The 20,729-nt window shown below is 45.6% G+C and overlaps 2 protein-coding genes and 1 non-coding gene across 4 annotated transcripts; 2 read left to right on the plus strand and 1 right to left on the minus strand.

Annotated features, from left to right (window-relative positions):
* The first annotated feature begins 1,040 nt into the window (after positions 1–1,040).
* LOC123113932 (40S ribosomal protein S26) lies at positions 1,041–3,289 on the plus strand. Of its 2 annotated transcripts, XM_044535263.1 has the most exons (6): positions 1,041–1,200; positions 1,286–1,378; positions 1,761–1,845; positions 1,946–2,076; positions 2,943–2,994; positions 3,037–3,289. In XM_044535263.1, the coding sequence occupies exons 1-6, from the start codon at positions 1,198–1,200 to the stop codon at positions 3,099–3,101; spliced, it is 429 nt and encodes a 142-aa protein (XP_044391198.1). In that variant the 5' UTR covers positions 1,041–1,197; the 3' UTR covers positions 3,102–3,289. The 2 variants fall into 2 exon arrangements, with proteins under 2 accessions (XP_044391198.1, XP_044391197.1); XM_044535262.1 differs by having other exon boundaries at positions 2,943–3,289.
* LOC123118272 (small nucleolar RNA snoR99) lies at positions 2,665–2,767 on the plus strand. The gene has a single exon (XR_006457823.1). It is a non-coding gene; the product is annotated as a small nucleolar RNA snoR99 (small nucleolar RNA).
* A 1,611-nt stretch (positions 3,290–4,900) lies between the features above and the next one.
* Positions 4,901–10,713, minus strand: LOC123113933 (uncharacterized). Its single transcript, XM_044535264.1, has 11 exons — positions 10,570–10,713; positions 9,336–10,403; positions 8,601–8,725; positions 8,398–8,517; positions 8,073–8,160; positions 7,035–7,126; positions 6,824–6,928; positions 5,889–5,998; positions 5,523–5,610; positions 5,387–5,422; positions 4,901–5,298 (listed from the first exon to the last, which is right to left on the minus strand). Exons 2-11 carry the CDS (start codon positions 10,369–10,371, stop codon positions 5,215–5,217), a joined length of 1,884 nt encoding a protein of 627 aa, XP_044391199.1. The 5' UTR covers positions 10,372–10,403; positions 10,570–10,713; the 3' UTR covers positions 4,901–5,214.
* Positions 10,714–20,729: the final 10,016 nt, after the last annotated feature.

Raw genomic sequence — 20,729 nt, forward strand, 5'->3', positions numbered from 1 at the left:
GGCTTTTTTGCAACCTCATAGTTAGGCTTTTCTGCACTAGTGAGTTCCCCCGACATTCCAGGAAGTTTCCTAAAAGCGTCTCTGGATACCCAAACAGGCCCACAACGCAACCTATCATCAGTTTGGTATGCCCTTCTGCCCTATTTGCGATGAATGCACAAATGATTAAGAACCATGCCTACTTTCCTCCCCTCCACTTGAATGATCAACGTCGGCATCATCTTCTCTCTCCTCCTCAAGTGGATGAAATCTTCAAATAGGAACTCAAAATGGAAAAAGGCCAGCTATGGCCTTTTTGTCAAACACACCGCGTGTGTCGCCACATACATTGTGTGGCGTCGACTGTTAGTGACGTCGAGTATGTGATGGCTAGAGGGAGGCACCGAGGTTCCGAAAGTCGATTGGTAGCCTTGCAAGGGCTGCCGGTCGCGACACGGGGAGGCTGAAATGGCGTGAAGGAAACCGAAAGACCGCACACTGTCCAACGATGTCCACAAGCATGGCCCTAGTGGTGGGAAGTGGTCGCGACAACAACTTGAGAGGGTTCTTTGGCGGGGGCGAGCAAAAGGGAAGAGCGGGAATGAACCCGCATAGACGGTGTGGTCGGAGGGACGCCGAGGATGGGCACTGGCAATTTGGTTGGGAGGTTTCATCCCGCCAAAAATCATGTATTGTGAATGGTTGTATCCGGAAGCAAAATCTCTGTTTTTTCGGCAGGAAGGGACTGTTTTTCGGAAGCTCCTAATTTTTATTTGTTTTAAAGTTTTTTAGGGCGAAATTTAGATTTTTTTTTTTGAGACAAGGGTGAAATTTAGATGGTCGGCCAGTCTGACTTCAACAAAGACACTCTAGAAGCGCAGTTTTTGCTTTTTTTTTTTGACATGGAAGCGTATAGTTTTTTTTTTGAGGGTTATGGAAGCGTATAGTTAGAAAAACAAAAGAGCATGGGCCAGTCATAACCGGCCACACGAATAACATTTAGATGCCGGCCCAACCTGGGCTCCAAAAGCGGGACGACATTCAGGCCCATGACCCCAGAGCCGCGCTTATCGGTCCACAAAGCCCAGCGTTCGCCCTACTTAAAGCTCGGACCATTCCCTCAATCCCTCCCAAGCAGCCGCCGCCGCAACCCTAGAGCTCCTCCATCCCCTCCTCTCCCGGGCGCCTCCACCCCCCGCCTAGCGGCGCGAAGCGACCATGGTAAGCCCCGCCGCTCCCCGATCCCCTCCGTCGGATCTCGCTCCCCGCCGGCCCCCATCTCACCCTTCTCCGCCGTGTTTTGCAGACGTTCAAGCGGAGGAACGGCGGGCGCAACAAGCACGGCCGCGGCCACGTCAAGTACATCCGCTGCTCCAACTGCGCCAAGTGCTGCCCCAAGGTACGGCCGCCATCATTTCTCTTCCGTTCCCCTCCTGGATGTGATGCTATTTCGTAATGGATAGATCAGGACCAGGTTGCCTTAGTGGTAGAAGAATCAGTGCACGCATGAGGATCTGTGCTAGTGTTATTTCCATGGTGCGATCTGTATATTGCTGCTCCAGCGGTTTGCGGGTGGTATTAGGTTCGAGGAGGTATCTGCCGTCTAGATGTGTTTTTATCTCACCGGAACAGCGATGTTTATACAACGTACTATTACTAGTTTTAGGCTCTTTTTAGTCTGAAAATTGTTCTCTAGTCAACAGTTGGCACTCGTCAAATTATGTTTCATGTTATAGATAATAGATGGTTGTTATCTAACAATCAGTTCTTATTTTGTGCAGGACAAGGCTATCAAGCGTTTCTTGGTGAGGAACATCGTGGAGCAGGCTGCTGTGAGAGATGTGCAGGAGGCTTGTGTACATGATGGTATAGTCTTTTGTTGCCTATTGCATTTGTAGTCGACAGTTATTATTGATCATTAGTAACTGTGTACTGAAAACGCCTCGTTCGATTCTCTTTTGTCCAGGATATGTTCTTCCCAAGCTGTATGCCAAGGTGCACCACTGCGTTTCCTGTGCCATCCATGCTCACATTGTCCGTGTCCGCTCCCGTGAGAACAGGAGGAACCGGGAGCCCCCGCAGCGTTTCAGGCGCAGGGTATGATTTTAACAACCAACCATCTGTTCTTCATTTTAACAAAGTTTTGAAGTTTTCTTGTATGCTGTTCCATATATTTTTAACTGTTAGATAGAAGTTTGTAGTTTATGATGAGTAGTGGATCCATGATTAGTTCTTCACTCTTCCAGTGTTGCTTTTGGCGTTGCATTCTCTGTGTATATGTCACAATGGATGCGTCAACGGAAGCATAAATAAACATGTCTTGGTGCATTGCAGGCTTATATGTGATGACTGTTCCCTAATTCAGTCACCACTTCCTCATTGCACACATGTGAAACAAAATTTTCAGTACTGTCCTAGCGTTGCTTTTGGCGTTGCATTCTCTGTGTATATGTCGCAATGGATGCGTCAACGGAAGCATAAACAAACATGTCTTGGTTGCATTGCAGACTTATCTGTGATGACTGATCTCTACTTCATTCATGACCTCCTCAATGCACTCATTTTGTTATACTTCCTACAGTTGGTACTCGGTTTCAGTGTTTATTTGTCTGTTTACAACATGTGATCTAAAATTCATCAGATTGTGGGACTTCTTGTCTGCCCCATTGGCTATAACGATTGAGATTGCCTATGGGATGAAGCAGTCCCTTACATCTGATAACCATCCTCTTCACTTTGTCTGCTAAAACCTCCTGTTTTTAGCTGATCATTAACGGATGGGACATTTATATACTCATCTCCTTCACTTTGTCTGCTAAGACGTTCTGTTTCTAGCCGATCATTAGCTGATGTGACATCTTATGACTATTGTTGTTTCTCGTCTGTTTTTCATCATTCTTCTTGATTGCCTCAGTTGTGTCTCTTACAATTTTCACTGACTTGTTTTGGCAACTTGATTGTAGGACGACGGCCCGAGGCCTGGACAGGGTGGCCCGCCCCGTGCCGGCGGCCCTGGTGCCCCTGGTGGTGCGCCTGCTGGCGCCGGTGCCGTTCCTGGTGCCCCTGGTGGTGCGCCTGCTGGCGCCGGTGCCGTTCCTGGTGCCCCTGCTCCCCGTGTCTAGTTTGGGAATGCTTTGTCCGTGATATGCGCCAGCCCTAGTTTTACTCGTATCTGGATATTGGACTATTCTACCTAGTTTTTGCTGTAATCGGTTGTACTGAAAGTTGGTTGGTCAAGCACAATTTGTGATCAGGTCTTTAATGTTTTGACAATTTCGCTGCTATCTATATCGGAGAGAACCTTTTGGTTTGTCTGGGGATTGCCCCTTGTGGTTTTGTGTTCATGCATCATATCATCTTGTAGTTCTTTCATGATGAGACTGTAGTCTGCGATCTATCTTCTCTTGTTAGTTCACAATGCTGAGTTAAAAATCACTCGTGAATTGGTATTTGATATAGCCTTGTAGAGATAACATATCGCAGATTCCAACAAAGAGCACAGCCTCTCTTTATAAGACTGGATGGCCGGTGCTGTGTCTTTTCCTTAACCAGAGCCACTACCACATTGTGCTCCGGTTACAGGAGAGGAGCCGGTTGAACAATGGCTAGGGGAGGAGAGAAATGTTTGATGTACGAATTACTTTGAATAACAAAGACGATCAAATGCTAGAGGCAAATCCAAGTGTCGCTAACTGTTGGATCTTCCCAGTACTTCGTTAGATTCTGCAACGTGCAATATCTAGAAGATTCTATGGTTGAGCTCAAATCATATGGACATTTTGCACGACTCCTCCATGCTAATACTCTCCTAACTTTTTTTTGACAACTCCTAACTTCTTTTTCTATCCAAACTATCATCCATTTTTTACTTCGTATTCAAGGCTATGGACCTTCATAAATCATATTTATCTTCCTTTGTGGATAGAACATTAGCTTTGAGATAGCCAAGAAAGACACCTAACAAAACAGATCAATGCAATTCATGCATATGTCTCACACTCCTATTTACCTGCTATAGCCTATAGTTAATACAATACTATGTCTATCTTTGACTGTAATTGACTATCTGAACTAATTTAGAGCATGGTTGATAATAGGGCTAACAATCGGAAAGAGTTGCCATGTCATTTACAGCCAACCTAATAGCTGGCATGTACAATAGTACATTTTAAATGTGCACTACTCTATGAATAGTCTCACAAATTTTCTTGGGGCTTGTGCTGAAATTGGCTACTAAAAGAGTCCGTTTCTTTTCTCTCTGCTCCAACTAAGCAAAGAATAATATTTTAGTCCTTACAATCTCCTTATGTTCAAAACGTCACTTTGTAGGACGGGTGCTGGAGCCCTATATTTTGAATAGTGGCAAAATGATTTTTTAAAGTTTCAAAAAATTCTGAAAATAAACTAACATGCTTATATCAATGTATATTATACACATGTAAATTTTGAAGCTGAAATAAGTAACCATGTGAGTTGCACAAAAATGACAAAATCATGATTTTGGAAAGATGAATAGTGCATGCTTATATCACCGTTTTGTCATTTTTGTATAGCTTACATGTTACACATGTGTAATATAAATCGATATGATCATGTAGAATTTTTTTTCAGAATTTTGAAACTTTAAATGTGATTTTTAAATTATCTAAAATAAGGTCCTCCAATACACCCGGGTTCCAAAACTCCACTGTCCCTTATGTCACCTTATTGTACTTGCTCTAATACTATGTCTGGAACAACATCATATGTACAGCGCGTTGACATGGAAGTTTGTTACTTCGTCAGAGAGACAGTGCCTCAATGATAAAAATGCACAATCTGTTCTCTGAGAAGGTGTTAACATGTAAGATGTATCTAGCTTTCAAGGGAAATTCTGACATGGCACGTTGTATTTTCCTGCTTTCCTTTATGAAGCCCTGGGTTCTGTAACACATCCATACTTAAATTTGTGTACTCATTGCCCTCAATCAGCGTAGAAGTTTATTTAAGACATGATTTTTGCTAATACAGTGCAAATACACTTAGCAAAAAAAAGAAAACACCACACAGTATCCTTCTAGTAGCCTCTAAATGATAGAATCTCCTCTCTGACAGGGAAATGGTTCGGTGATCCAAATCTTAGATACAACATGGCGTCATATCCTACCCTAACAAGGACTTCAAGGCCTAAAAGCCGAACCACTTGGGCATTTATCTTCCCCTGAACCACGCACTCCAGGCTAGGTCATCGCCTTCCTACGGCTTGATGAAGCGAGCTAGCTTCCCAAGGACGCCTCTCAGGTTGCGTATGCCGGCCCCCGTCTTGGAGCTCACCATCATCTACAAGACATGTATCACGGTATCAGAATGACATGGTTCAGGAGTAGGTATAACAGATTGGGGATGATCAGATGGTTCAGGAGCTCACCACGGGCTTTACGACTGACTTGTTCTTCTTCAGGCTCTGCAGTTGAGGAAATGAGCCGTTTCGGTTCAGGTCAGGCAATGAAACAAAACACGCATGGGAGGAAGGTGGGGAGGGTGTGTATAGGGAGGGAGCGAACCTCTTGGATTTCCATGGCACGGCGAGCAACGTCTATAGGGAAAACCAAATCAGTCTTGGTTAATACAATCTGGTATGGTGTCTTGTATCTGCCACAGTGTATATGGAGATGTCATTCACAAAGTCGAACGTAACACCACTATGTATATCACCCCAAACATAAGCAAATGCTTTGATCAAACAATGTCTTCCAGGAAAAAACTGCATGACTCTAATCAATGAATTTGATCGCACTGACAGCACAGTTTTTTTTAACTTTGCACTGACAGTGATGTACTTCAATTAAGATTGTGAAGGTGCAAAACCACTTAACATTACTACATTAGAGAAGTAGATATGAACACTGCCTCTAAGGATTTAAGCAAACCTTTCCATTAGATCTATAAGCTCGTAGTCCAATGGTTTCATTCCACGTTTAGTGTGCACAAGAAGGCACACTCTATCCAGACCAACCCTGTTTGAAACATACTCCTTCACCTACAAATTTCAGAGTGCTTGTAAGAACCAAGATCAATAACCAATAGGCACGATCTTTAAAAAAAACAAAAAAACCAATAGGAACATCTTGAAGACAAGTGATTTCTTTGACAGACAGATCCAATGGTTCAAATTATCAAGAATACTGCAACGGGACTAGGAGATAGTTCGTCTAATTAAGCGATCATTAACATGCATTGTGAAGCTGCTTGATTGTTGATTTGAAATTGTGCCCAGTTGGACATCCAGACCAGATGTTCCTTGTTATTAAAACAAGTAATCAGCAGCAGTGCTCATAAAAGTTATAGAGCAAGAGCCAAGGAATTTCATTACCAATGTACAGCAGTTATGTGATCTACAAGTATGTACATTTCAGAGTTAAGAAGAACCAAGAATAACCATAACCAATAGGCACATGTTAAAGCTTATGTCTTGAAGAGTTAAAATAAAACAAGAGATTTCTTTGATGAACAGATCTAATGGATGTATTCAAATCAACAAGAATACTGCATGGGGGGCAGGAGATAGTTTGTCTAATTCTGTGATCATAAACACGCGTCATTGATTTGAAATTGTGCTCAGTTGGATATCCAAACCAGAGGTTCATTGTTATTAAAACAAGTAATCAGCCACAGCGCCCATACAAGTTGTAGAGCAAGACCTCAAGGAATTTCATTACCAATGTACAATAGTTTTGTGATCTACAAGTATTTACAATAAAATTTAGGATTTTAATAAATTATCATAGACCAGAGGTCAGAAACCCCAAATTCATGCAAGGCGACATGATTCATGAAAAGGCTATAATGCAGATTGGATACTTACAAGCTCCTGCCAAGACTCTTTAACTTCATCCTTTGCATAAGCAAAACCATATCCGGGCAAATCAACAAGGCATAACTTTGATGCAAGCTTGAAGAAATTTATACTCTGTGATTCAGAAGTAATATGTTATACATATAAACAAATTAAGTGTTTGAACACTGATAAATAAGTAGATGAAGATATGCAAGTGTTAATTGTTTATTCAACTTACTTGAGTAAGTCCTGGTTTATCTGATGTCCGGACAATACCCCACTGTCTTGTAAGTGCATTAAGTAGTGATGATTTCCCAACGTTTGATACCCCTTGAATTTCAGTAAAGTAAGAGAAGTTGTTAGGGCAGATTTCAAACCCTTTAAGAAACAGGGAGTGATATAGATAGGTTGAATACTATATTTGATTCAGTAAAGATTTTACAGAATCCAAAGAAAGCATTGTTTTGACAACAAAACTAGCATAAAATATCTAAAGAATACATGCAAATTGTTATATTTCCTATACAAAGTTTCAAACACAGCCAGAGAAGGAGCAGCACTAAATGTCATATATGACACAAAAAATATCATGTCTGTTATCTGTAAATATTTACTTAAAAAAAAGGGCAGCCCGGTGCATGTAGCTCCCGCTTGCGCAGGGTCGGGGAAGGGTCCGACCACTTTGGGTCTATAGTACGCAGCCTTTCCCTACATTTCTGTAAGAGGCTGTTTCCAGGACTTGAACCCGTGACCTCATGGTCACAAGGCAGCAGCTTTACCACTGCGCCAAGGCTCCCCTTCATCTGTAAATATTTACTTAAAGACTTAAATTAAGCACGAGGTTATGATTTGACATTTGTCCTAGTAAAAAGAGCCTTCTACAAGATGTGAAGTTTCTCTTTCACCAGTAGTTCAATTGATAATACATAACCAAACATTTTAGAAGCTCAGTGATATAGAGTTGAGCTGAGCAGAACATAAGATGGCTGAAAGTTGAAACATACAACAAAGTAGAGGCTTGGTTAGTTGACTACAAAAGGTCAATGTGCAATTTATCATCAATGTTTCAGTGTGCCACAGAACCAACAAAACATACATTTTCAATGCAAATAATTGCTCCACTATTTGCAAAACATTGTAGGGGATAAATGTAGAATGATATATGACATACTGAATTCAGACACAGCACATCAAAATGACATGATGGACAACTTTCAATATAAATAAGAAAGGGGAGATGGAACTGATATTGTGCATTCCTTCCTAGGATGTTTACCTGCAAATGCTATCTCTGGAATTGTAGGAGGAGGGAAAGATGATGGGATCTTTGCAGCGGCAAAAAAGTCCAACTTATTTCTGAACACCTGTTGATAGTTTTTTGTGAGCAACAACAACTAATATTGGATAGAAAAAACAAACATAAAATATACTACCTCCGTTCTAAATACAAGACGTTTTGGTAGGCTAAAATGGCCTACCAAAACGTCTTATATTTTGAAACAGAGGTAGTAAAACCTAAAATCATATAGCAGCCAAAAATAAATGACTAAAACAAGAGAAACATACAACTTTCTGCACTGATTATATGTTATCTTTCTTACACTGTCTTCTATCCGGTCACGCTCAATTCTGGTTGAGAAGGGGACATTATCCAGAGGAGCAGAAAGCTTGGTATTGTAGCCAGCATTTTTTATGTCAATTAGACGCCTACGACCAAGTAGCTGCGAAGAGCAGTAAAATTATGTTACACATGCATTCATAGAGCGTAAGAGTCAAAGAGGTATGAGGAGGTAATTGTGTATACATTATCTTCAACATATTGAAGGATTGAAGAACTTGGCTGTATGTCACGAAATTTAGCATTTATAGACATTTCAGTCTCTTCAGGTTCAGGTGTGCTCTTTTCTGGAATCTTCACTGTTATGCAAACTAGAAAAAAATGGAGATATTAAAGCATCAGATTGATAATTAGACACTTTCCTCATAAGACCAAAAGTTTCGAATAAGTAAATAAATTATAAGGGCGTGAATGCTCTAAGACGTTCAGGAAAGTTTTCATATTACTAAGGAAACAATTAAAATATGTAGCAATTTCATGAAGTTATCAGTTGAAAGAAGAGATTTGGATCAACAATGTTACATAACAAAGCATGCAAATATATTTCTAAAAGGAGGGAATGGCACAGACTGAATAAAACTATAACTTGTAAGTGGTTCTAGTGTGTATGCATTTTTTTTATCTTAACAGGATATCATTAAGCATATGCATATCGAGTAGTATACATAAGTTGCACTACATTTTCTTGACTTCCCGAGCTCTATACCTGCATTTAAATAATATGGAATATTTCTTCTTTGTTAGCATGAACTTCAGATAAGAAATGCAATGCTACTTTCAGGGGCAGAGCAAGAAACTATCCATGAGAGGGTGCCGTTTCACTATCACAGGATTTGAGGGGCCGTTTACATGAAACAGGATGTACATATGCACAAATGAATCCTCTGCGGCACTTTAAAAATGGTAAGATAGCATTCGTACCATCTTGTTTGGGAGTTGCCTCCTCAATTCGTTTGTTTGATGTGTCATAAGGATCTAGTTTCATTCGCTTTCTCTTCTTAGGAGGAGCAATTTCCTCAGAATCAGAAACTGAATCCTTCTTATAGACCCTGAGTTTCTTCCCAGTCTTGTCCAGCACTCGAGTAGGACGCGCACGGGGCTTCTCTTCAGTATTTTGGCGTGAATCATCAGACTTCCTGCTTCCGGCATCATGCTCATCCAAATCGGCATTTGTGGCGCCACCATTTCGACGATCGACCCTGATGTCTTTGTCAAATTTCTTCCACTTGGAGGCTTGTGAATTCATACAGACCATTGATCGACCCTTGTCCCCTTTACTTCCACCAGAGGTCTTGCTGCTATCCCTTCTCATTGAACGGAAGCCATCATCTTCCGAACCTCGAGGCTTGAACCTTTCGCCTTCCCCTCTGCCCATACCAGAACCTTTGCTGCTATCCCTTCTCACTGAACGAAAGCCACCATCTTCCATACCTCGAGGCTTGAACCTATCGCCACCCCCTCTGCCCATACCAGAACCATTGCTGCTACTCCTTCTCATCGGCCGAAATTCACCCTCTTCAGATCTCCGGGGCTTAAACCCGTCGCCTCCTCGAGAAGAAAACTTGCCACGGGTTCCATCGGAAGGGTTCTTTCTGTCCATCCTTGGCTTAGAAAACGACGCGGCGTTGTAATCGCCGTACCCCGAGTCACGATCAGCCTTCCTCTTCCTGCTGTCAAACCCAGACGAAGCCCTCCTGGCGTCTCCTTGAGACCCTGCATCGCTCCGCCACCTCTTCTGCTCCGTACCCCCTCCGCGCCCACGCCCACCGCGCTCTTCTCTCTCCTCCCCATTGCCCCGGCCACCGAACCTGGCCCCTCCTTTCCCTCTGGCGTCCTCCCTCCTGTTCCCCGTCTTCCCGCCGGCCATCCCGGTCCCGCCGCCGCTCATGTCCCTCTTGGCGCTCAGCTGGCTCGCCGTGCTCGTCTGCCGCCACTTCAACCGTACACCGAGCGGCATTTCTTGGCCCCCCTTTGTCTGAAGAAAACCACCTGCACAAAGACGACGACGGGTTAGACGCTCTCGCCGTTGGTCTGGCAGCATGCGCGCGCGAGCAGGGAAGGTGTTCGGAGGAATGCCTAGGCGGAAAAGGGGAGGATGGAAGAGACAGCTGCTGTGGGCGCGGGCGCGCGGGGGATGGGACGGCGGTGCGCTCACCTGGAGCGGGGGGCGGCGGCCGCGTTGCTGTCGCGGCGGGCGGCGGGCGGCGGGTAGGCGTTAGTGGGAGTGCCAGAACGAACTGAACGGAGGCGCGCGTGTACTGAGGCTTAAGGTTTTCCTATGGAGTGTTGGATACAGATCCGACGGTAGGAATGGGGTGCGGCGGCGAGCTTATGTTTGGGCCGTTGTAGTAGTTCCGAAGCACGTGGGCCTGAATAAATGGGCCAGTTTGTTAGTCATTTACCATTCGGCCTCGCACAATCCCAAAAGGGAAAGACGCCTGCTACGAGTAAGTCGGATGATCTTAGAAAAGATCAGCCTGCGCAGCCGGCTGATTTGGGCGTAGGTGGCCGTTAGATCGCAGGCTCCCAACATCGTGTCTTCATCTTCTTCCTTCGCATTCTTCTCTCGTAGCGCCCAGTCGTTAAAAGCAGCAGGCCCTCCCCGGCAAACAATGCAGCGTTGCCGTTCGCCGGAATCTCATCTGGTCGCAGCAACCTCGTCATCGGCCGCATACAATGCTCCGACGCAACATCGACCAGCCCGGCGATGCTCCAATGCAGCCCCGGAGCCCCGGCAATGCTTCATCGCAGCACCGGAGAACCCGACGATGCCTCGACGCAACTCCGGCGCCTCGGCAATGCTTCATCGAAACAACGATGGATTTGTGAATTTTGTTTGCATCATTTTTTTGATTGCTTTTTGTTTTGAACATTTTGAAGAATATACATTGAACATTTTGTAACATACGTTGAACTTTTTTCATATACTATGAAACATACAATTGAACATTTTCTTAATATACTATGAACATTTTAATATACACGATGAACTTTTTTTAATATATGGTGAAATTTTTCGAAAACAAATATGAATGCATACATTGAACAATTTTCACATACACATTGAGCATTTTCTAATATATGTTCAACAATTTTTTTTAATACTAATTGAATGATTGGGTAACATATGCAGAACAAATTTGAAAAATACAGCGAACATTTGTATATTCGTTGAACAATTTCAATAAACGATGAACATTTTTATAATGCACGATGTACTTTTTGTAGTGGAGAATGAACATTGTTTTAATATACGATGAACCGTTTTGTAAGACGCGGTGAACTTTGTATAATACACGAAAAAAAAGAAAAGATTAAAAGGAAAAGAAAAGAAACGTAATAGAAAAAAAACTAGAAAAAAAGGGAAAGAAAAAGGGAAAAGAAAAAAGGAAAGGAAAAAGAAGCAGAAAAAAGAAGAAACAACAGGCGACTGTGGGCCTGCCCAAACTTGGGCGTCGGGAGGCCGTGCTTCAAGAAGCCACGCCCTTTTGATGCTTACGAGTGAGTGTCAAATAGGAATCACCTTGTTCTCTCGTCGATGGGATATGACGCGTTCTGTGCAAAGACACGGGCAATTTCTTTTTATTTGGCTCAGAGGAGGGCAATTTCAAACCCTAAAATTTATCTGCCCAAGTTTGCTACTGCGAGTTGTCATCAATGTTGAAGTACGATTAAAGCCATGATTGCACTTTTAGTATCCAAGAGATACACTTTGAACTTACCTAATCATATTCTACAAAACATCATTGAGATATTTATTACACGAGAAAATTTTGTTTTTGCCACTTTAGATTTTGCCAATTTTCCTTATGCCACTCTAGATTTTGACATTTCACTTTTGCCACTCTTAGTTTTTGACAATTATCACAATTGCCATTCTCGTGGCAAAAGCAAAATTTTCAGAGTGGCAATTGTGATAATTATCAAAATCTAAGAGTGACAAATATAAAATAAAATTATTTTATTTTTGCCACAAAATGGCAATTGTGATAATTGTCAAAAATTAAGAGCGGCAAAAGTGAAGTGTCAAAATCTAGAGTGGCATAAGGAAAATTGGCAAAATCTAAAGTGGCAAAAACAAAATTTAAAGTGGCAAAACATGCACAGTGTGTATTAAATATCTCTACCATGATATACCACACAGATATATCTATACAATACATAGTCTGTGCAATGTCAAAGCATAATTCACAGTAAACTTTTGTTACACATTACAATTTAAATTTAACACAACTCAAAGTTTAAATGATAATGATATATGTATATACATATACTACAACTACATAACAAATAAACATAATAATTAATATTTAGCAACATCATTATGTGATTGACTATGTCAACTCAGTAATAGACAAATTATAGTAACTAAAAATTTATCACAATAAGAATAAGTTACAAATAAGTAGAAAAGTTAAATATAAATCATGTTTGGTTTAATTTTCATAAAAAAAATAAAAAAATTGCACCATGATGAGCAAAAGCTATACCAAGAACCTTGTTTACTAAGAAGACACGGACAATATACACCTACACGGTGAGATACCACCGAATGAAGATATGACTGGGGCATAGAAAGTAAAAGGGATCCCAGACGTTGATGATGTGAGTACCAACACTAGACAATGCAATGCCCTTGACTGAGGGACCACCAAAGTGACGGTGCAGAAAATGAGGCAAACTGCAGCTCGACTACCTTCTTCTCTTGTGTCTCTGCCACCAATGGTCATGTTTCGTCAAACTTTCATCACAAACAATAAATCGTTGGGCACATATCTAACAACATAATGCATTATTTCATGTACGGCGATGTGATGTGCACAAAAGAAGACAACGCTCCACTGTTAACTTTTTTGGTGGCTCCGCCTGTTAATGACTTAACAAAAAAATGAAACGAAAATAGAACCGAAGGACCTAACTAGCAACAAGTAAGAAAGATGACACCCCGCCACGGGTCTACCCCCTGGTCATGCCAGACATAGCCGCCATGTCGCCGCCTCCACGGGACCTCCCTGTCCCAAGCTCGCTCCCATGTCGTACCTCGCCACAAGCTCACGGTCATGCCGGTCCATGGCTAGGGGGAGAAAAAAATGAAAAAAAATCACTCAGATAAATGGACCCTGCATGTATTGGAGATCTTCTTCTAGGAATGTCCGGAAAGGAATGGCAGCTCCCCCACATGAGTATATCACACAAGTTGTAATTAGTATAAGACCGATTCGAAAAGCAGTCGAGATTCACTGACTTAGGGTCAATCATGTGCATCTCTGCCTGGAGAATGTTCCACTCAACGCGTGGAACGAGGAGGTCGTGGGCAAGCTCATCGGCGGCGTGGCCGTCACGCACTACTTTGATGCGGCCACGACCCAGAAAGAAGACGCGTCGTCGCTCAACCTCTGGGCTTGGACGGCCAATCCATCAGCGATTCCCAAGGTCATGTGGCTGACACTCATCGGCGGCAACGCGACCGGCAGCAACATCATCGTCTCCAGCTCTGAGCCGCTCCCTGGCTTCAACTCTGCTGCAGCCAGCTCTTCCTCAACACAACAGCAGGGGAGGCTTGGGCTCACGTACCGGGTGATCGTGCATCTCGACCTGCATGAAGACTTTGGCCAGGATGCTTCAACACCGTGCTACCAGCACCAGTTCGACTGGCAATATGGGATCATTGATGGAGAGGTTGCCATCAGGGAGAGCAACCAAGGTGGACGGCGCAACAACGACAACGACCGCCGTCGCCGCGACGATGACGACAAAAGACGCCGCCGAGACAGAGACGACGCAGATTGGCGTGGGCGCCCAGGCGAGCGCCAAGGGTCATGGTCCGACCGCTTCTTTCGTAGTCGCTCGCGCGCTGCGGAGGGGAGGCGCGACAGGGAGGGGCGACGGGATGAAGGAAGGCATGCTGAGGACCGTCGTGATCGTCACCGGGGTGCCGCACCTACGCCGGTGACAGTTGTTCAAGGGGAGAGCACGCCGTTGGCCAGGCTACATCGTGATGCTGCTGGTGCCCTGGTGTGGCGTCGCATTCAGCAGCCTGGGGCTGTAGAAGCTGGCCTGGTCACGCTGCCTACTACCCCAATGCAGGAGCGGGGACGCAGCCCCCATCGTCAGGTCTCACCACACGCGGCCAGGCAACGGTCTCGCAGCAACCTCACGCCACCGGAATCTCCCTCTTCGGTGCTTCCGGCGATGCCAAGCTCAAAGGGCGGCCATGTCCCGCCAATGGACGTGCTCTTCGCCGGCGTTCAGGCGGCCCTACAACTATGTTCACCGTGCCGTCTCGTCCAACCTCTGTCTGTAGTTACGCCGCCTTGTCCACCTGGTTTCGAGGCTCCCGTGGAGAGTGCGGTTGTGTCCGTCCCGACTGCCACTGAAGAAGATAGCTCGGACATCTTGGATCCACTCTTTGTGCAGGCCTCAGCGCCGCTGCTGCTTTCGCCTCCTGTCCAGCAGTCAAGGGCACTCACCAACAGGCGCAAGACTCTGGCCGGGATGGACATCGACCGCAACGGTGGGTTCTCTCTTCGGCGGTCTAGTGCAAGAATCAAAGCGCACCGCCGGGCCGCCCCTGCTGCTAAGGAGGCCCAGGCTTTTGTGTGCCGTGGTCTGGGAATCGTCAAAGATGGAGAGGATGTTACTGAGCGCGCGATGAAAGAGCTCGCCGACCAGTTCAAGGATCAAGTCCCAGGAACGGTGATCTCTGCACTTAGGGCACTATTCCAACTTGACTAAGAGCATCTCCAACAGCCGCGCTATGCCCCGTGCGCAAAAATCCTGTTTGCCGTGCGCGCTTCGGCTGGTTTAGCGCGACCACCAGCGCTGGCTTCAGCAGCCGCGCTATAATGCAGCGCGCGCGCCGCTCCAGCCGAGCGCAAAAATACAGCGCGCGCGCCGCACAAACCACATATACATTTCAAAGAAGAAGAGCAAAAATGATCAAACAAACAAAATAAATCAACAATAAATAGTTCAATTTCGTTATCATTACAACTCAAACAAATAGTTTATTGTTCAGTACAACAAATAATGCAATAAACACAACAAATAGTTCGTAAACAATACAATGTCGAATGCAGAAATCATGATGCTCTTTGTCGTCCATATCATGCCCACCACTCTTCAATCAGATCATTCTGAAGTTCATTGTGCGTTGCAGGACACCAAATGGCATGATAGGAGGCAATAAAACGGGCTACCCTTTCAGCCCTCCGTCGCACTCGTACGGGATGTCCCAGGAGTTCATACTGTGAGTAGTCTAAATCTTGGCCACGCTCATTCTCGATGATCATGTTGTGCATGTTCACACAAGCGTGCATGATGTACCAAAGCATTTTTTGATCCCAAAATCTAGCCGGTCCTCTCACAATAGCAAATTGGGCTTGCAAAATCCCAAATGCTCTCTCCACATCTTTTCTAGCCGCCGCCTGAGCATTGTGGAAATCAAGATTTTTCTTACCTTCCGGCTTTTTCAACGGCTTCACGAAGGTTTGCCACTTTGGATAGATGCCATCCGCTAGATAATAGCCATAGTTGTACGTACGGCCATTTGCTACAAACTGCACAGGTGGCAACTCACCGTTTGCAATCTTATTCATCAGTGGTGACCGGTTGACAACATTGATGTCATTCAAAGATCCAGGCATTCCAAAGAATGCATGCCAAATCCAAGTCTCCTGATCGGCCACCGCTTCAAGGATTATATTGGAACCCTTTTTTTGGCCATGGAATTGCCCATGCCATGCCTTTGGACAATTCTTCCAACTCCAATGCATGCAATCTATTGAGCCAAGCATGCCAGGAAAGCCGCGCGCTTTGTTCATCGCCAATAGCCTTGCGGCGTCTTCAGCAGTGGGAGATCTCAAATACTCCTCGCCAAACACTTGCACAATTCCCATTGCAAAGCGCTTGACACACATGATGGCTTGGCTCTCACCCATAGCCAAGTGATCATCAACTAGATCAGCCGGGATACCGTATGCCAACATACGCAAAGCGGCTGTCACCTTCGGAAAGGTGATATGCCCGAGCTCTCCGGCGGCATTCCTCCTTTGCTGGAAAAACCGGTCATGGCTCGCTAGTTTCTCTGCAATGCGCCTGAACAAGTCGGTGCTCATCCTAAACCGGCGACGAAAATACGACTCCTGGTATGTGGGATTCTCCACGAAATAGTTCTTCATCAATCTGTTATGGGCATCAATCCTATCTCTCCAAATTTTCTCTCGACCCATAACTGAACCACCGTGCTTCGGTTTTTTATTGATATGCATAGCTAGGATCATTGCAAGATCCTCCTCCTCTTCCATATCAAATTCTTCTTTGGAAGAATCAAACGACGAACTCATCTACAATGTTCAATACTATACTATTAAAACTACAATTCAAAACATGCACCAAATTCATGAAGTTTGAGCAATACATACCTTGTAGGCGTTTTGTCGAACACCTTGCGGGCGCGGTGCGGAAGCGAGCGCTCGGGCGCTGTTCCTCGGACGACGGAGGCGCGCGAGCGTCGGCGGGACTAGGAGGGATGGGGCGGAAGCGCGGCGGCGCGGGGATAGGCCGGGGAAGCGCCTGAATGGTCGCCGGGGGGCACGGGCGGCGGCGGCGGTGCGGCCGGATGGGGTGGAAGTGGGAGAGGAAGTGCGAGAGCGAGTGCCCGAGTGTGCCGCGCGCTGCAGCGGGCGCCCGAAATACACCGCGCGGGGCAGTGTTTCCGACAGCGCGCCCAACTCGTTATAGCACGCGCGCCGTTTTTGCGCGCCCGCTGGAGCGACCCGCCGTGTTGCACGCGCGCTAAAACCGACTAATTTGCGGCGCGGCGCTAGTATAGCGCGGCTGTTGGAGATGCTCTCAGGCCGGGCTGCTGAAGTGGAGGACACACTGCTGGAGCATGGCGGAGCTGTTGCACTGGACCATGACAGCGTCGTCGGCTCAGAGGTCGGCACTGGAGCCTGAAGCATTTCAAAGGCTCACCCGTTGTAGCTTTTTAGTTCATCATGTTAGCAAAACTATATGTATCTCTGTTATGTTGTGGGGCTCATGTTTGTGTTATGAATCTACCCTGTTGGCATCAGCTGCTGTCCAGCATGCTGGTTCTGTTGTGCCCTTTGTGGCTGCTATGTGAACTTGGCCTGGGAGGCTACTTTATGAAGACTGCTCTGTTTCCCAATGGTAGAACACAAGATTAACATCATGAGTTGGAATGTCAGGGGGTTAAACTGCCCTGACAGACGTGCGACGGTCCATGAAACAATTTCCGCTTCTTCTTGCCACATTGTTTGTCTTCAGGAAATGAAAATGGCATGTATTGATCAATTCCTTGCTTGCTATCTTGGCGGCAACCGGCTCCGTAGATTTGCTCAAAGGCTCGCCAATGGCACTCGCGGTGGCTTAGTCATGCTCTGGGATGACTCTGTTGTTGAGGTTTCAAATGTGAGGACCTCCGAATTTTGTCTCTCCGCCAACGTAAACATCCGCAACTCTGATTCACAGTTTTTGATCACATCCGTCTATGGCCCAACGGATTCCGGCCGGAAGAATGATTTTTTCGCAAAGCTGGTGGCCCTGAAGCCAAATGCCGGAGTCAAATGGCTTGCTCTCGGTGACTTTAACCAAATTTACCGGGCGCGAGACAAAAATAAGAGAAACATCAACATTAGCCGGATAAACCAATTTAGAGCAGCATTGAATCTTTGTGAGCTCAAGGAAATCCACTTACAGAATCGTCGGTTCACTTGGAGCAATGAAAGGGAGAACCCCACCTTGTGCAAACTCGACTCCTTCTTTTGCAATTCTGAATGGGACATACATTTTGACTCACACATCTTGCATGCCCTGTCAAGCTCCCTGTCCAATCACTGCCCCCTTCTTCTTGCCGATGACAGTGGCCCTCGGCGACCTCGCACGTTCAAGTTTGAGAATTTCTGGACAAAGATCCCAGGTTTTATGGGTGTTGTGCAGCAGGCTTGGCAAGAACCAATCTCTCACTCGGAGCCCTATCATGTTTTATTCCATAAGCTAAAGAATACGAGCTTGCATCTGTCTAGATGGAGTAAGGGACTCTTCTCCAAGGCCAAGCTTCATCTTCATGCGGCCTTGCTGATCATCCTTCAACTTGACATTGCTCAAGAATCTCGCCCTCTCTCTCATGATGAGCAGGACCTCCGGATTAGGCTGAAGAGGCGGGTCATGAGCCTGGCTGTGTTAGAGAGGGCGCGTAAGAAGCAGTGTGCTCGCATTTCCAACATCAGAGAGGGAGATGCTAACACCAAGTTTTTCCATCTCAGGGTCAACGGTAGACGGCGCAAGAACTACATACACCGGTTAAAGCATAACAATGGGTGGGTCACCGACCACTTGGAGAAGGAAACTATTGTGCATAATCATTTCTCCAGCGCCATTGGAAGAGGCATGCCAAGGAGTCGGGATTTTAATTGGGCACATATTGAAATGGGCCAGGTTGATTTGGAAGGTCTTGATTCACCTTTCACTGAGGAGGAGGTCAAGTGCACCATTGATCATATGCCGTGCGACAAGGCACCCGGCCCAGATGACTTTACCGGGGCTTTCTTTAAGTCTTGTTGGGATATCATTAAGGTGGAGGTCATGGTTGTGATTCATAACTTTGGCAACCTACATGTAGACAACTTCCAGTGGCTCAACTCCGCTAATATTATGCTTCTGCCCAAGAAGGATGGGGCAGAAGACATCACCGAATTCCGGCCCATTAGCCTCATCCATGCCATTTCCAAGATTGTCTCCAAGATGCTTGCAGTGAGGCTTAGCCCACACATGAACAACCTCATATCCAACGCCCAAAGTGCTTTCATAAAGAAGAGAAGCATTCATGACAACTTCATGTACGTTAGAAACCTTGCACGCCGCCTCCACAAGAATAAGACTCCTTCACTCCTTTTCAAACTGGACATCCGAAAAGCTTTTGACTCGGTCCGGTGGGAATATGTCCTTGATATTCTTCAGCGGTGCGGCTTCCCTAGCAGATTTCGTGACTGGATTGCTGCCCTTCTTAGCACCTCATCATCACGGGTGCTCCTCAATGGGGTTCCCGGTTCTCCGATTAGCCACGGGAAGGGCCTTCGGCAAGGAGACTCGATGTCACCGCTTCTTTTTGTTATTGTGATTGACCCGCTACAACAACTGCTCAACTCAGTCACGCGGATTGGACTTCTGCACAAGATTAGAGGGCGTGGCACCATTATTCGGACATCACTCTATGCTGACGACGCGGCTGTCTTTGTGGCGCCAATTCGGGAGGATATTAGAAACCTGACCGACATCCTAGAGGGGTTTGGTGAGGTCACAGGGATGCACACAAACTTTCACAAGAGCTCTGTGGTGCCTATTCGGTGTTGGCACTTGGATTTGGACGCCATACTTGAGGACATGCCAGCCACTCGAGCTTCTTTCCCCATTAGATATCTCAGATTGCCGCTTTCTGTTTGGCAACTTAAGTGAGTGGACTATCAACACCTGGAGGACAAAATTGCGAACAAGCTTGTGCCTTGGGAGGGCATGCATATCACCCCCATTGGACGTGGGGCTCTTGTGAAGTCGGTCCTCACCTCCCAGGCCATCCACCACCTCACCCCAATCATTGTGCCACCATCCGTTTTCCAGAGCATCAATAAGATTGAGCGTGCTTACCTTTGGGCAGGCACGAAAAAGGTCTCCGGAGGGAAGTGCAAGGTTAATTGGGAAACGGTCTGTAGGCCTACTCACCTAGGAGGATTAGGTGTACTACATCTTGACAAATTTGACAGAGCTCTCTGGTTGCGTTGGCCATGGTATGAGTGGCATGACCCAACGAAGATTTGGGTTGGTTCGGGAAACCCATGCGACATAGAGGACATGGATCTTTTTTATGCTCTCACTACCATCACAGTTGGCAATGGGGAAAGGATGCCATTTTGGGACGCGCCGTGGCTTAGCGGCAAGAAGCCAATTGATGTTGCACCCCTCATATACAAGATCTCGAAGCGCAAAAGTTGGAAGGTTAGTAGGGCCTTGCACGATGATGCGTGGATCAAGGCCATCAACATGCATTGTGAGCTGACTTGGAATCATGTGACCCAATTCGTCGAACTGTGGTCTCTGCTCTCTCATATAAACATCTCCCAAGATGTCCATGACACCATCATTTGGAAGCTCTCCCCTAATGGGGAATACTCGGCCAAATCAGCATATAAGGCGCAATTCATGGGAGCTATCCTCACACCCATGAACAAGGTCATTTGGAAAGTCTGGGCACCCCAAGGTCAAATTCTTCGCATGGCTAGCCATCCAAAATAGGGC

Source organism: Triticum aestivum, chromosome 5B, assembly GCF_018294505.1.
Source record: "Triticum aestivum cultivar Chinese Spring chromosome 5B, IWGSC CS RefSeq v2.1, whole genome shotgun sequence".
Classification (NCBI taxonomy): domain Eukaryota; kingdom Viridiplantae; phylum Streptophyta; class Magnoliopsida; order Poales; family Poaceae; genus Triticum; species Triticum aestivum.